This window comes from Semicossyphus pulcher, unplaced genomic scaffold (assembly GCF_022749685.1).
Source record: "Semicossyphus pulcher isolate SPU_LCO1_2020_fin unplaced genomic scaffold, fSemPul1.0.p SCAF_9, whole genome shotgun sequence".
NCBI lineage: Eukaryota > Metazoa > Chordata > Actinopteri > Labriformes > Labridae > Semicossyphus > Semicossyphus pulcher.
The window spans coordinates 16,639,264-16,651,263 of NW_027211770.1; the positions used below are offsets into that span (position 1 = coordinate 16,639,264).

The 12,000-nt window shown below is 41.4% G+C and overlaps 1 protein-coding gene across 2 annotated transcripts; it reads left to right on the plus strand.

Annotated features, from left to right (window-relative positions):
- The first annotated feature begins 1,879 nt into the window (after positions 1–1,879).
- LOC138584572 (FXYD domain-containing ion transport regulator 6-like) lies at positions 1,880–11,577 on the plus strand. 2 transcript variants are annotated; one of them, XM_069656840.1, is made up of 10 exons: positions 1,880–2,090; positions 4,598–4,654; positions 4,779–4,805; positions 7,347–7,370; positions 7,597–7,620; positions 8,482–8,556; positions 10,926–10,962; positions 11,064–11,101; positions 11,207–11,243; positions 11,339–11,577. In XM_069656840.1, exons 2-9 carry the CDS (start codon positions 4,603–4,605, stop codon positions 11,209–11,211), a joined length of 282 nt encoding a protein of 93 aa, XP_069512941.1. In that variant the 5' UTR covers positions 1,880–2,090; positions 4,598–4,602; the 3' UTR covers positions 11,212–11,243; positions 11,339–11,577. The 2 variants fall into 2 exon arrangements, with proteins under 2 accessions (XP_069512941.1, XP_069512942.1); XM_069656841.1 differs by lacking the exon at positions 4,779–4,805.
- Positions 11,578–12,000: the final 423 nt, after the last annotated feature.

Consider the following 12,000-nt stretch of genomic DNA (forward strand, 5'->3'; position numbering starts at 1 on the left):
GCGAGAGATGGGACGGTGTTATGACCATTCAACCGCTTATTCTCTTAACAGCAAGAACTAAACAAGGACTCCACAGAGCCCTTTTAAAGGAATGAGAGTGTGGTTTTTAATTGCATTTGGTCCAATTTAATTAAGAAATGCCAGAGAATCCCCTATGGTAATTACTGATTAAAAAGCAGGTGAGGCTGACAGGCATGGCCATCAAAAGCTACCAAGCTTGCAATCCAATCACTGCTTGTCATCCAAGGACACTTAAGACTCATCTGGGTGCCATATTAATTTGAGCCCTCGTCTTTAGTTCTGTGTTCTAGCCTTAAGTCAGTCCCTTAGAGAATTGAGTTTTGTGCACCCTCCCCCTTTCTCTATTCATCCAATGTAGTTGTCTTCATGTTTTTCCATGCATTTTCTCATCAACAGACCTTAAAAGAAAATACCCCCAAGAATCAGTGCTGTTGCTGAGTGTTTGCATATGCCTTTAGAAATACAATTTTCACAAGTGTTGCTTCTAATCTCTGTTGCGCCTGAGGGAACCTGCCTTTACTTTGCACCAGTGCCCCCTGACTGCAAGTTTTCTTTTTCATTTCAGTGGCCTGTTGAGATGTTGGTTCTGCTGTGATAGAAAGAGTCTGGTATACAGGTAAGAACAGAAATCACCTCTAACATCGTGAGCATGATGTTTCCTCCTGAATGAAACAGTGGTGCAATGAGGCACACATCCTTGCTTTTTACCGCCATTAAACGGGATGAAGAAGAATGTGAAGCCGTTTGGTTGGAGTTGCATGTTTACAGCCAGGCTTCCTCATCATACTTCAGCACTTCCACTCGATTCAGGAAATGGTTTTGGTTGTTTACTGGCAATCTGATCCTCTTTTGTTCACTTTGGAGCTGCAGAAAACATCTAGCTCATTCTTGACCCACATCTCCATCTAGTGGAGGAGGGAATTATAGTCGCTTTTTGTCCCCAGGCCACAACCAGAGAGAGTCATATAACTGTATTATGTACTGTACTTCCCTAGTTATAAAATTGTGTGTTTCTTTACCATTCTGTGCGATAAATACTTTTTCATTACACTGTGTTGGTTGTTTATGTTGCAAAATTATTTACTGTACTTATACAAAACCTTTAGAGCCCTTTCTTTATACATTGAAAAACACATGACTCTAAAATGGGTAGCCTGCTGTGTGTGTAGCTTCTCCTACATCTAGCACAGCTGGTGACAGAGAAAGAAATTAAAAAATTGAAGAATGTTGTGGGAGTTCAAAAACAAACAAAAACAATAACAAACCACTACAGCTACAGACCACAGCAGTAAGAGCACCCTGGTTATTATAGTGAGAATTTGACTGAAACAGGACCTGCTATCTTCAAAGCTTACTCCCCCAAGGTCTGTATTTGCTACAAGTGGATGGGGCAATGTGGCAGTTTGGTGTGGGAGAGACCTTGGGAAGACAGTTTTCATACAGCTGAGAGAAAACTATTACTCACTAGCCGGCTGCACTGGCCATGAAAGCACACTAGCGTTTATGCTGTCACTTCAGGGCTCTTATCCTCTCACCAAAGCCTGTAAATGAAACCACAGCCCAAAAAGCACACTAGTTGATGCTGCTGTGTGCATCTCATATATGTGGATGTGTGTACTAATAAGCATGATTTATACTTTATTATGAAAGCCTGTGTTATTAACAGTGGTGGCACCACACCCCTTGGTAATACTCTCTCATCTTGTGTAGTGCAACTCTTCCTTGTGTTGTTTACCACTGAGCAGGGCAGCACAGAGTCATTTTTAGGATGTAACTTCAGTGGCTGAGCGCTCACTCCTGCACCCCGCCCCCCCAAACTCCTCTGCTCCTCTCCCCCATTCCTGAGACAAAACCAAGGAGGAAAATAGCTTCACTTACTACAGGCGGCAACTGAAGAACTTCCACAGATTCATTCTTCTTTTAATAAGTGGTTATCTTTCTTGAGAGAAAGCTTTGCATGCCACATTGTCTTTCTTGGCTGCAGAAACAAGTTGAAACTTTTAAGCTAAGTTCGGCTCACTGGGCGGAGATAAAGTCTTAACTCACAGTCTTTAGGAGGCTAATACACGGTAAGTTCATTTAAATTATGCATTATTATGCACCCTTGAAATAAATGCATTTTCTTTTATAGACTTGCCATGCCACTTTAGCTCGAAATGTTTGATTAAACACCCAGCATCTGCAGAATAGGACGTCTGTGTCCACATGTTTTTGTCTTGCAAGTTTTCCCTCTTGTTGATTAGCCGGGTATGCCGAACACGACTTCCAACCCCCAACTTTCAAATGCTTATGTGAACATGTGACCATTTAACGACATGAAGCCTCAATTCAATGCACCTTTCTTTAACCTGTGTATTATGTTGATGAAGTCAAACTGTTTTCGTTGGCACGGTTGTATCCTGTCTGCCACGCCATCTGAGAAGTTTTACTGGGGTCTCCTTTCACACTTTCACACTGAGCGGCACGAGAAACTGCAGCCGAACACGCTAATAGACTCTTTAAACTGTATCGCGTTAATTGGCGAGAACAACAACGAGAACTTCGAAAACAGCCTCTGTTAAAAAGTCGCGAAATATTATTATCATGCACTGACTGAAAGGTTTTATTTCAACAACATTTCTTTAAACCAAACTCATGATAAAGATTCTGAATTAATTAACATAAGAAAAATAATCAAGGTTTTTGTTTTTGGGAAAACAAAAAGCTAAATTTAGAAAAGCTACTTGAACTGAAATGCTAATATGAGTTAATATACTCTCATACGGGCTTGCCTTTAAGGGTCAATGTAAGCAAGCCCCCTCTTTTAATTACAAACTGTCCATGTTAATCCCACTTTATTGTAATCCATGCTAATTAATTTCTTCAAGTGTTGCTTTATAGGCTCTTTCCTGTCTCCCCATTATGTTCCTCTACATCACTCATAAGGCCAACAAACAAGATTATTGGATTGGTTCCTGTAAGAATAACTCAGCCTGTATTCGTTTGATTAAACCTGATTGGCAGGCCTTTGTTGTTAATCCTGCTCCTGGGGTTGTAATGTTTCGTTTCCCTCCACTGTAGCTCCATGTTCACACCCCCACTTTAGTCATGCATGAATCCCCAGCAGAGCTATGGGCTAACGTAGGCTTTGATCTTTGCAATCTAAAACATTTTATTCTGAGGATTAGATTTTTTACAAGCATGTAACTGTGTTTTATTTTTGTCACAGTGTCTTGGGACTGTATCTGTTTTCTGTGGTTCGAAGCTAACAAAACAGCACCCGCCGTGCTCTTGGGTCGTGCAGTGACCTCAAATCGAGATAGTCCTGCAACTTATACATCCAGTCACGAGTAGCCGTCTGGTTGTGGAACGCTAACCTGTAAACATGTCGACTGTAAGAGAATCTCAAAGAATGTCCTAGATAATATATAGACAGAAAAACAGCCCTGAGAGGCTTCATGCTCTGAGTGTAAACTAGATGACCCAGCAAGAAGGATCCAAGCCCACTCACCGAATATCACATGCAACTCAACACCAACCTAGCCTTGCACCACCTCTACTGCCAAGCCCCATTTACTGAGGTGCTCGGCCTGAAATAGACCCTCTTTCCTTACCCAGAGTAAGGAGGCCATGTTATTAAGACACATATTCCGATAGCATAGTGACCCTGTTATGGAGCGTCTGGCTGAGATGGAGCTTTGCGTGCCTACCATTCATCAAAGGGCCTTGAATCATGAAAGTCTGTTTGTCCATTACATGAAAACAGTACCGTCCTCTGTGGCTCTTAAATAAGCCTTTCAAAGTAAAAAATATATAACTGATGATGTCACTGGGATCTAATGAAACACTTTATTTACTTGCTTAATTGGAAATATATGATAACGTAGGACCAGAGGTGTTCCAGTATAATTTCCCTTTTTAATACAGACTTCAATAACTTGACGTTTTACACTCTCCATTAGCAGGGCACTGTCGTTGTTTTTTATTACATGATAATGTAACTGTTGCTGTTTTGGTTGGGCTTAAAAAATTATGGTATCCGATTGATGCATTGACTGGTGTACTTGTGAAAACCTCATACTGTAGTTTAGGCAGTATCAGCGGTCGATACCGATACTGGTAAAGCTCTCAGAACAACTCTGCACGGGACTAAACGTCATGATTGCTTAGCCTCTGTTGCCCCTTTAACAATGGCATCCTAATAATGCAGTTATATATCCATCTGCAGGTTAACGCATATACAGCACATTCATCTATTTCTGATCCCTAACTCGTCTGCAAAACAACAACTTCCCCTCTCTAACCATAACGGGCTGTTTGTGAGAAATTTTAGAGGTGTGTTATTTAAGACTTTGAAAACAGGCTCCTCTTTGTTAGCAAGATGGTTTCAGTTGCTGCTCAGTTATTTCAGTCTGGAAGGAGTCAGTAAGCTACAAACTTTTATCTGTAAATCACAAAAAAAAAAAAGCCCTGACTTCCTGTCACAGCAGCACAGCCTCAGAATGTGAGCACATTCCTTCTTAGGGTTCACATGAAGACTTTAATTGCTTCTGTTTATTTTAAACAAGGCTCCTCGCCATGTTTTTCTTATCAACAGGTAGGATGGATGTCCTGGCGTTGGTGGCGTTCAGCTCCTGGCTTGCTCCTGCACTCGGTGAGTATAAACAACTTTGAACTGACCTGTGACTGAGCTTTTTTTTCTTCTTCCGTTGCTTCCTCTTTAGCTTTGGTGCGATAAGTTTCTTTATGCTAAACAAGCTGCTGTGTCTGTACAACAGGGTCAGCGTTTGGTAGGGAAGTGTTGGGTAAGTTTGCTGCATTAGAGTTGTCACTGAAATGCATGGCCGCTAGATTTCTTCCGCTGCTTACTGTTTTGGGCATGCTCCCTTTTTTGTTAAAATATCTCATTTTAAGCAACACTGTGTAATTTCCATTTAATATTTTCCATTTTAAATCATTGTACGTCAGCGTGTTCCTTCCACAAAGGCCATGTCAGAGCAGTGTAAATGTTTCCTTACACTGCAGTTTGACTAATCATTTATTCAGGCTCTTGCCAAGTTTTTTTCCATTGTTAATGCAGGTCCCGGGCTGTGGTTGGCTTCTCTGTGTGCCCTGCATGCCGTCAGTCGAGCTTGATGTTAAGCAGCTTTGCCTACACTCAGAGCCTTTTCACCTTCTCTGACATTAAGGTCTGTTAGTGTCAGACCTTATTTAAAAGGCTTGTCAGTACCAATGTGGTAAAAAAGTGTTTTTGGCTGACTTTAGTATGAGCTGCCTGATAATGAGGTCAGAGTTAACTGTAGCACTTTAACCTAACCCTCAAGTAAAATGTATGTAGAGAGTGTTAAATATTATTCAGTGCATCCCACTCTATCAATCTTTTTGATTGACTACGCGTTTCTTTCTCCGGGAGTCAGAAAAATGTATCGACTTTTACGCCTAAACTTGTGTTGATGAGCAGTTGGAATAAATCTGAACAACTTTACTTTTTAGAAGATGAACAGATTATTATTTCACTGTTTTTAACATCAGTCGACAAAGTTTACAGATAAGCACAAGCACTAGGACAGCCTGACATTTAAAAAGCTGCTCACAGTCTGTTGAATATTTTAATGAGAGCTGTTAAAGAATAACACATTAATGATGTGAAATGTTGCCGAGCACAAGCAGAGAAGTATTTATCTGACCTCCAGTGTGCTACTCCAAGGTCACATTGTTCTCACTCCAAACACTGCTGCTCATGTAAACAGAGTCTTTTTGTCTTTATTATTATTCCAAGTGAAGTTGTCTGTAATTATTCTGTTTATTTTGTGCACTAAACATAAGGCAGGAGTTGTGATTTGGCTTGTAACCAAGTACAGTATGTTTTCTAGTAAGGTTTAAAAGACAAGAACATAGCACGAACACAGCCAACGTGTTTTTCCACATGGGAGCAGAGATGTGAAAGATCAGACGGGTCTTAATGTTCCCACATCTCTGACAGAGAAGCAGATCAGGGCAATAATAAAGTTACACAGGAGGAATGGAGAGCAGAATAAATGTGAGGTTTGTTGCACTTTCTAATTGCAGTACGTTTGATTTAACGTTTTCTAATGATGGTGGAGAATAGGGGTGGGAATCGCAGGGTAACTCACAATACGATATGCGATACGTGGGTCACGATAACAATGATATCACGATACAGCGATTCTGCGATAATTGATATATTGCAAGACAATCATATAACGATACATCACAATATCTGATTAACTGAAGTGTGTGTTTTCAGTCCGTAAATGTAACTGCGCTGTAGAACAACTGTAAAAACAAATGAGAACTTTGGATTAGAAAGTGGCCGGCACACATCTTAACTTCTTTTCACCGCTGTCCCACGTTATCTCGCTGTCTTTGGGCCTTTCTCAAACCTCTCACTACACACTTCCACTCCGTTTGTGCACTCGCGTGAAGGCTCTGCCACATTGAGTTTTGTCCAAAACCTCCACCAGCGAGTCTGCACCGATGCTGACTTACTGCCCAGGTGCAACACGTTCGTCGTGAGATGAGAGGCGCTGTAATTTAAAGTTGTGCGTTATAACCCGTACAAACAAAAACTGCTTTAATTAAGATAACATTAACATCCTAAACTTAATGTTATATTCAGGATCTAATAAGTCATTGTCTTTCTTACAGGGATGGTTGTACAAACTCAGCAGTTCGTTAACATCAGATTGAGAAATATAATACTTTTAACAAATGCCACAAAGGAAGCTCAGGATGATAATTTCCTCATGATGCGGAGTGATTTTAATCACTCTGCCTCATTGCTATTTAAGTAGCTATTATTGTTTGTGTGACACGAAACCATGGTTACACAAATTTCCTGTCTGCGTCAGAGTGAGGGGGAGTTTGTTTCAAAGCCCGGCGCTGTATTTAATCCCTTCATCTTAACGAAGGGTGCTCCGTTCAGCTGTGAGCGTGACGTCAAACTTCTTCTTCTCCTCTCTCTTTTATCCTGCTGTTCTTCTTCTTCGGCCTAATTATTTCCGCTCACGTTACTTTGTCAAAAATTGTATTGCATCCTGAGCCAGGGCGATGATATATTGCCGATATTGTGTCCCACCCCTAGTGGAGAACGTGGAACATTTAACATAATCTTTATCCCGAAAGTTAGCATACATGTCACACAGATGTTGGGATCTTTAGAAGTTCATGACTCTCTATAGGATGACTGTCGTACGTACACTGGTACATAAATACGCGTAGGAGTTTGATGCTCAGCTTTCTGGCCTCTCTGAGTTTTGTGTTCTGCCACACTTCCATGTGAATGTATTTTAACAACTAATAATTTCACCTCTTTTTTTTCACAGCTTCAGCGGTGGATGGTGACAAAGGTGGGTATTATTTGAACAGAAGCTCAGAAAAGTCAAATTAAGATAAGCTGCACTCTCGTTCCAGCTGCCGTTTAAATGAGTCCTGGCACTAGAGTGGCTAATGACGAGATGAATGACTTTGGCCCTAAAAGTGCTGAATAGCTGTCACATCATGAGTACTCTGTGAAGTGTGTCAGCGGCTAAATCTGCTTCTCATTTGTTTCCTCTCTCTGTTCTCCCCTCACAGACTATGACAGCGATTTTCAGTACGGTGAGTGTCGAGTGTCGGATAAATGTGTCCTTTTAACGTCCGACGCTCTGCGGAGGAAACATCTGGGAGGTCGAGATGAGTTTTTAGATTTTCCACTTGTTTTTCCAGGACTGATGGAAAAGTTTCACCCCGAGGCCAAGCTGACGGGGCAGTCCCACTGCAAATACGTCTAGTCCTGTCCACTGTGGGCCTGATTTTCAGTCTGCTCCAGGCAGCAAAGTGCACAGACCGACTCATAATCTGCACGAGTAGATAATTAATGAATATCTGCCATCAGTTTTGTTCTTTCAATTTATTTTAGCAAGAGGCATTTTTGTTACAGTTCTCCGTAACTGTGTTGTACCGTTCAAGCCACTGTCGGTGCCCTTTTTGAAAACCTCCAAAGCAGTGTTTCCAATCCTCAGGGTCTGAATTCCTCAGAGGGTCCCAAAATAAATCTGAAGGGTCCCAAGATATTGACAGGAACAAGACAGACATTTTTTTATTCCTGTTACACAAAGTTCTCTTTATTTTTCTCTGACTTTTTGGTCCTTTTGATCTTCTTCTTCGGGAAGTTTTGGGTACTTTTATCTCCCGGGGCCTTTTTAAAAAATCAATTTCAAACCTTAGCGTTTTAAGAAACACTTCTGCAAGAAATTTCAAGTCGAGGGGTCACATACACGTATTAGAACGCTCTAAAGAATTGATGAGAGGTATTTGTGGTGTCCAAGCACGACCATTGTGGGCTGCAGAATATTCCTGCAATGCAGCTCTCATCAAAATGTGGCCTCTGAAAAGCCTCAACGGCTTTTGAATTTATGGTATTTTATATCCCAGAACATGCATATGTTACTGATTACTAAGTGCTTTGTTCCTTTTCAGATTATGAATCTTTGAGGATTGGAGGCCTGGTTTTCGCAGTGGTGCTCTTCCTGATGGGTATCGCCCTCATTGTCAGTAAGTGTTTGACCACCTCGCACACACGGCGGCGTCAGTGTCGCCGCACTGTGACTCATCTACGTGTGAGCTGACCTCTCACTCTCCCAAATCTGTACGCTGCTGCAAAACAAGCGGGCTTCTGTCTCTCTCAGACGTCTTCTTGCACAATCTCAGCAACTCAACACTCCTGTGATCTCTGTGTCACAGCAATTTGCCCTTTAATACCCTCTCCCTTTCCTCACTCGCGGTGTCCTTCCAAGGTTCCTCCTCCCACCTGCCAGCACAGGCTGTTAGTGCCAGTGGTAGCCCTGAAACCAAAACCAGGCAATAAATAATTCATATGAACCCACACACTCTGCCAAACTTCCTGCTTCTGTTAGGGAAGATCAGTGAGGACTCCTTCCTGCACTCTTTGAAGAAAGTGTGTAAGAAGCTGTGGCATTAAAGTGCAGTAATACAAACCAGCGGACAAATGTTTATTTGAACTTCTGAACTGGATATAAAAGGCAGAACCGGTCATTAAAAGTAAACATGTCATCACGCTGCCAGTACTGAAAAGACGTGACACCTGCTGTCATCACTGAGTTAACAGACAGGTCATTACCTACAAAGATTTCAAGCAGGCAGCTGAAGCCAAACTTATGTTATTTATTATGTTTTCTTCCTTTTTTTCAAATGTTACTACGTTGAAACACTGAATTCATATTTTTATATGACTATGCTTCAATTACTTTAAGTTTTTTTTAGCTTTTTTAACTGAACAAAGCTGTTGAATTTATAAAAGTAGATGTGTTGAATGGAAAAAGATCCTGATTTAATCTGCACATGTGAGAGTGTGACATCAAATGTAACCGGTAGGGATGCACGATATTATTGGCACTTTATCGGTATTGGCACGTTATCGGTATCGGCCGATATTGGCTTAAATATGAACTATCGGATATCGGCCAACACGCCGATATCCGCCGATATAATTAACCGATAAAATAATGGGCTGCTGCATACTTGATTAAATGTCCGACCTCAGCGCAATGTCCCCGGCGCGAAGAAGACCTGTGCGACGCAGCGTGATGAGGTCACGTGTGTCTACCTGCAGCATGAGAGAGTTAGAAGCCAAAATGTCCGTGGTGTGGAAGTTTTTCAAAGTGTCCGAAATAGATAGCAAAACTGCTATTTGCAATGACTGCTCAGCTTCGGTGATGCGAGGAGGAGCCAAGGCAAAGTCTTTCAACACTACAAACTTGATTAACCATCTCAAGACCCGTCACCCCGATCATTATACTGTATGCTAATTCCAATACAGAAGAGAGTTGATAATCGGTAATCGGCTAAATGAGTTGTAAAATATCGGCATATCGGATATCGTCAAAAAATCTAATATCGTGCATCCCTAGTAACCGGGGCAAAGAAAAAAATGCAGATCCTGGAAGCTTATTGTTTGCAAATTAAAATGTTGCATCTAAAATCAAAGTAAAAAACATAATGGAAGTAAAAAAGTAGTGTCTGGCGCCCCCCAGTGTCACAGTGGGCGCATAAAGGAGTATTATCTGTCAAGATCATCTTCTCGACAAGATGCTCACCGCTTTATTCTTAGTCCTGAGAGTATGTAGGTCACAGAGCTGGTCTGGGGTTTCCCAGCTGTTTTACTTGCCATGCCGACTATTCCAGCAAGTATACTGTAACAGCATTAACCTATATGACACTACCGTGAGTAAACAGCCTGTCCGGGGGCCAAATAGGTCATGGCCTCAGAGTACCACAACTTTAGATAACAGATTTGTTTAAAGGTAGGAAACTAAAGAAGGCATCCGTGCAGAGCGTCTGTCCTATTTTATAGATCAGACACGGTTATCATTTAAATAGACGCCCTGTTACTTAAGGCTAAGGTGTTGTGTGAACATGTTTTGAACACTGCCTCCTCTGTGCTGTTTAGAGGCAAACTGAAGTGTCTCTGATGATATAACAACAGAGGTTAAATGTTTAAACTGTTCTGCAGACTTACATATTATGTAAATGCTGCGAGCTGGAAGTTCTTCAACAAACTGGCTCATGTATTTTGGGCAAACAACTGAATTTTTACTGTGATTTAGGCACATGAATAAAGTGTTGAGCTCGGGCCAATAAGCTGCAAGCTTATACGGCCTCGCAAGGCGCGCAGCCCAGATGGGCTTACTGGCACGAGCTCAAGACTGTGTTCATGTACCTATCAAGGCGTGGAGCAACATCTTCCTCTGCTCACAGTGAAGGTGGGGAGGGCAGAGGGGGGGGGGGGCGATGCTGGCTGTTAAAGCTGCAGTCTTTTATGAAATCCACATCTCTTTGTTTAACAGCAGAGTCATTATTTTTGGATGCATGTAACCTTTTCTTGTGTTTTCTTCTTAAAACAGGCCGGAAATGTACCTGTTCAAAGAGTGAAAAGACCAGGTAAATTAAGACTCCCTTATTTATAAAATATGTGTATGGAGAGAGAAATGTATAGTTAATTTAAAATTGCACTTTCATCATCTAAATATTCCTTTTTTCAGGTCTAGGGGTCCTGACGTGGAATCAGCAGTTCCAAGGGGTAAATCGATTCCTTCCATCTAATTATAAGGAAGTAATAATAAATGCAAAGTAAATGCATTGTCCTTTAATTTTACACAACAATAATCTAAAACTCTTTCTGCAGCTTAGTACACCCAGGGGCAAAGAATAGAGAGGAACCTGTAAGTATCTTCTTACAAACTTCTTTGAGTATATTTTCCTGCAGCTTGATACGGTAACATCTACCAACAAACCCAACTCCTCTTCACCTCCACAGTGTTACTGACTGCTGCCACTAGGGGGCAGCACATACCTTGATCACAGCTGAGGACAATCTTTCCATGAACACACGAAGCTTCTTTCTTTTACATGATGTTACTGTGCTTTTTATTTTTTAAGAGATGTTTTTATCATCAATAACTTTTACTAGATACTGTGCCGACTTTATACGGCATCAATAGTGTGATTATCACTGTATTATTATTGTATTTTTGCGACTTTATGTGTGATGCCAAATAATTAAACAATGTAAGAAAAGCTTTCTTTCTTTCTTTTGTTTTTTATGCATCTTTATTTTACTGTCTGCACCAGCTTAGGTAGATCAGTGAGCAGCCCTCTGTTATGCTGCACTGCTGCCTGTGCTGACGCTGCATACAGTTCAGTTACACATGCAGTAGTAACTAGCAGCACTGAGGGTGTGAATGATTTATGTGCTGCATTGTGCAGCTTGTGGAGAAGGCTGTCTTTAAAGAAATGCACCTCATTTTACCTCTCTCTGCGTTCACTGCTGTTTATTGGCAGACTTTCCTGCGCAGTGAGTCTGGCAGCCTCTGTGAATGTTAAAGCTGCACATGCAGGGCTGACTGCACTGCACAAAAGACACAAACTGCTGCATTTTGGGCATGCCAGCTCCTGTTCCTATGGAGAAAAAATGAACTG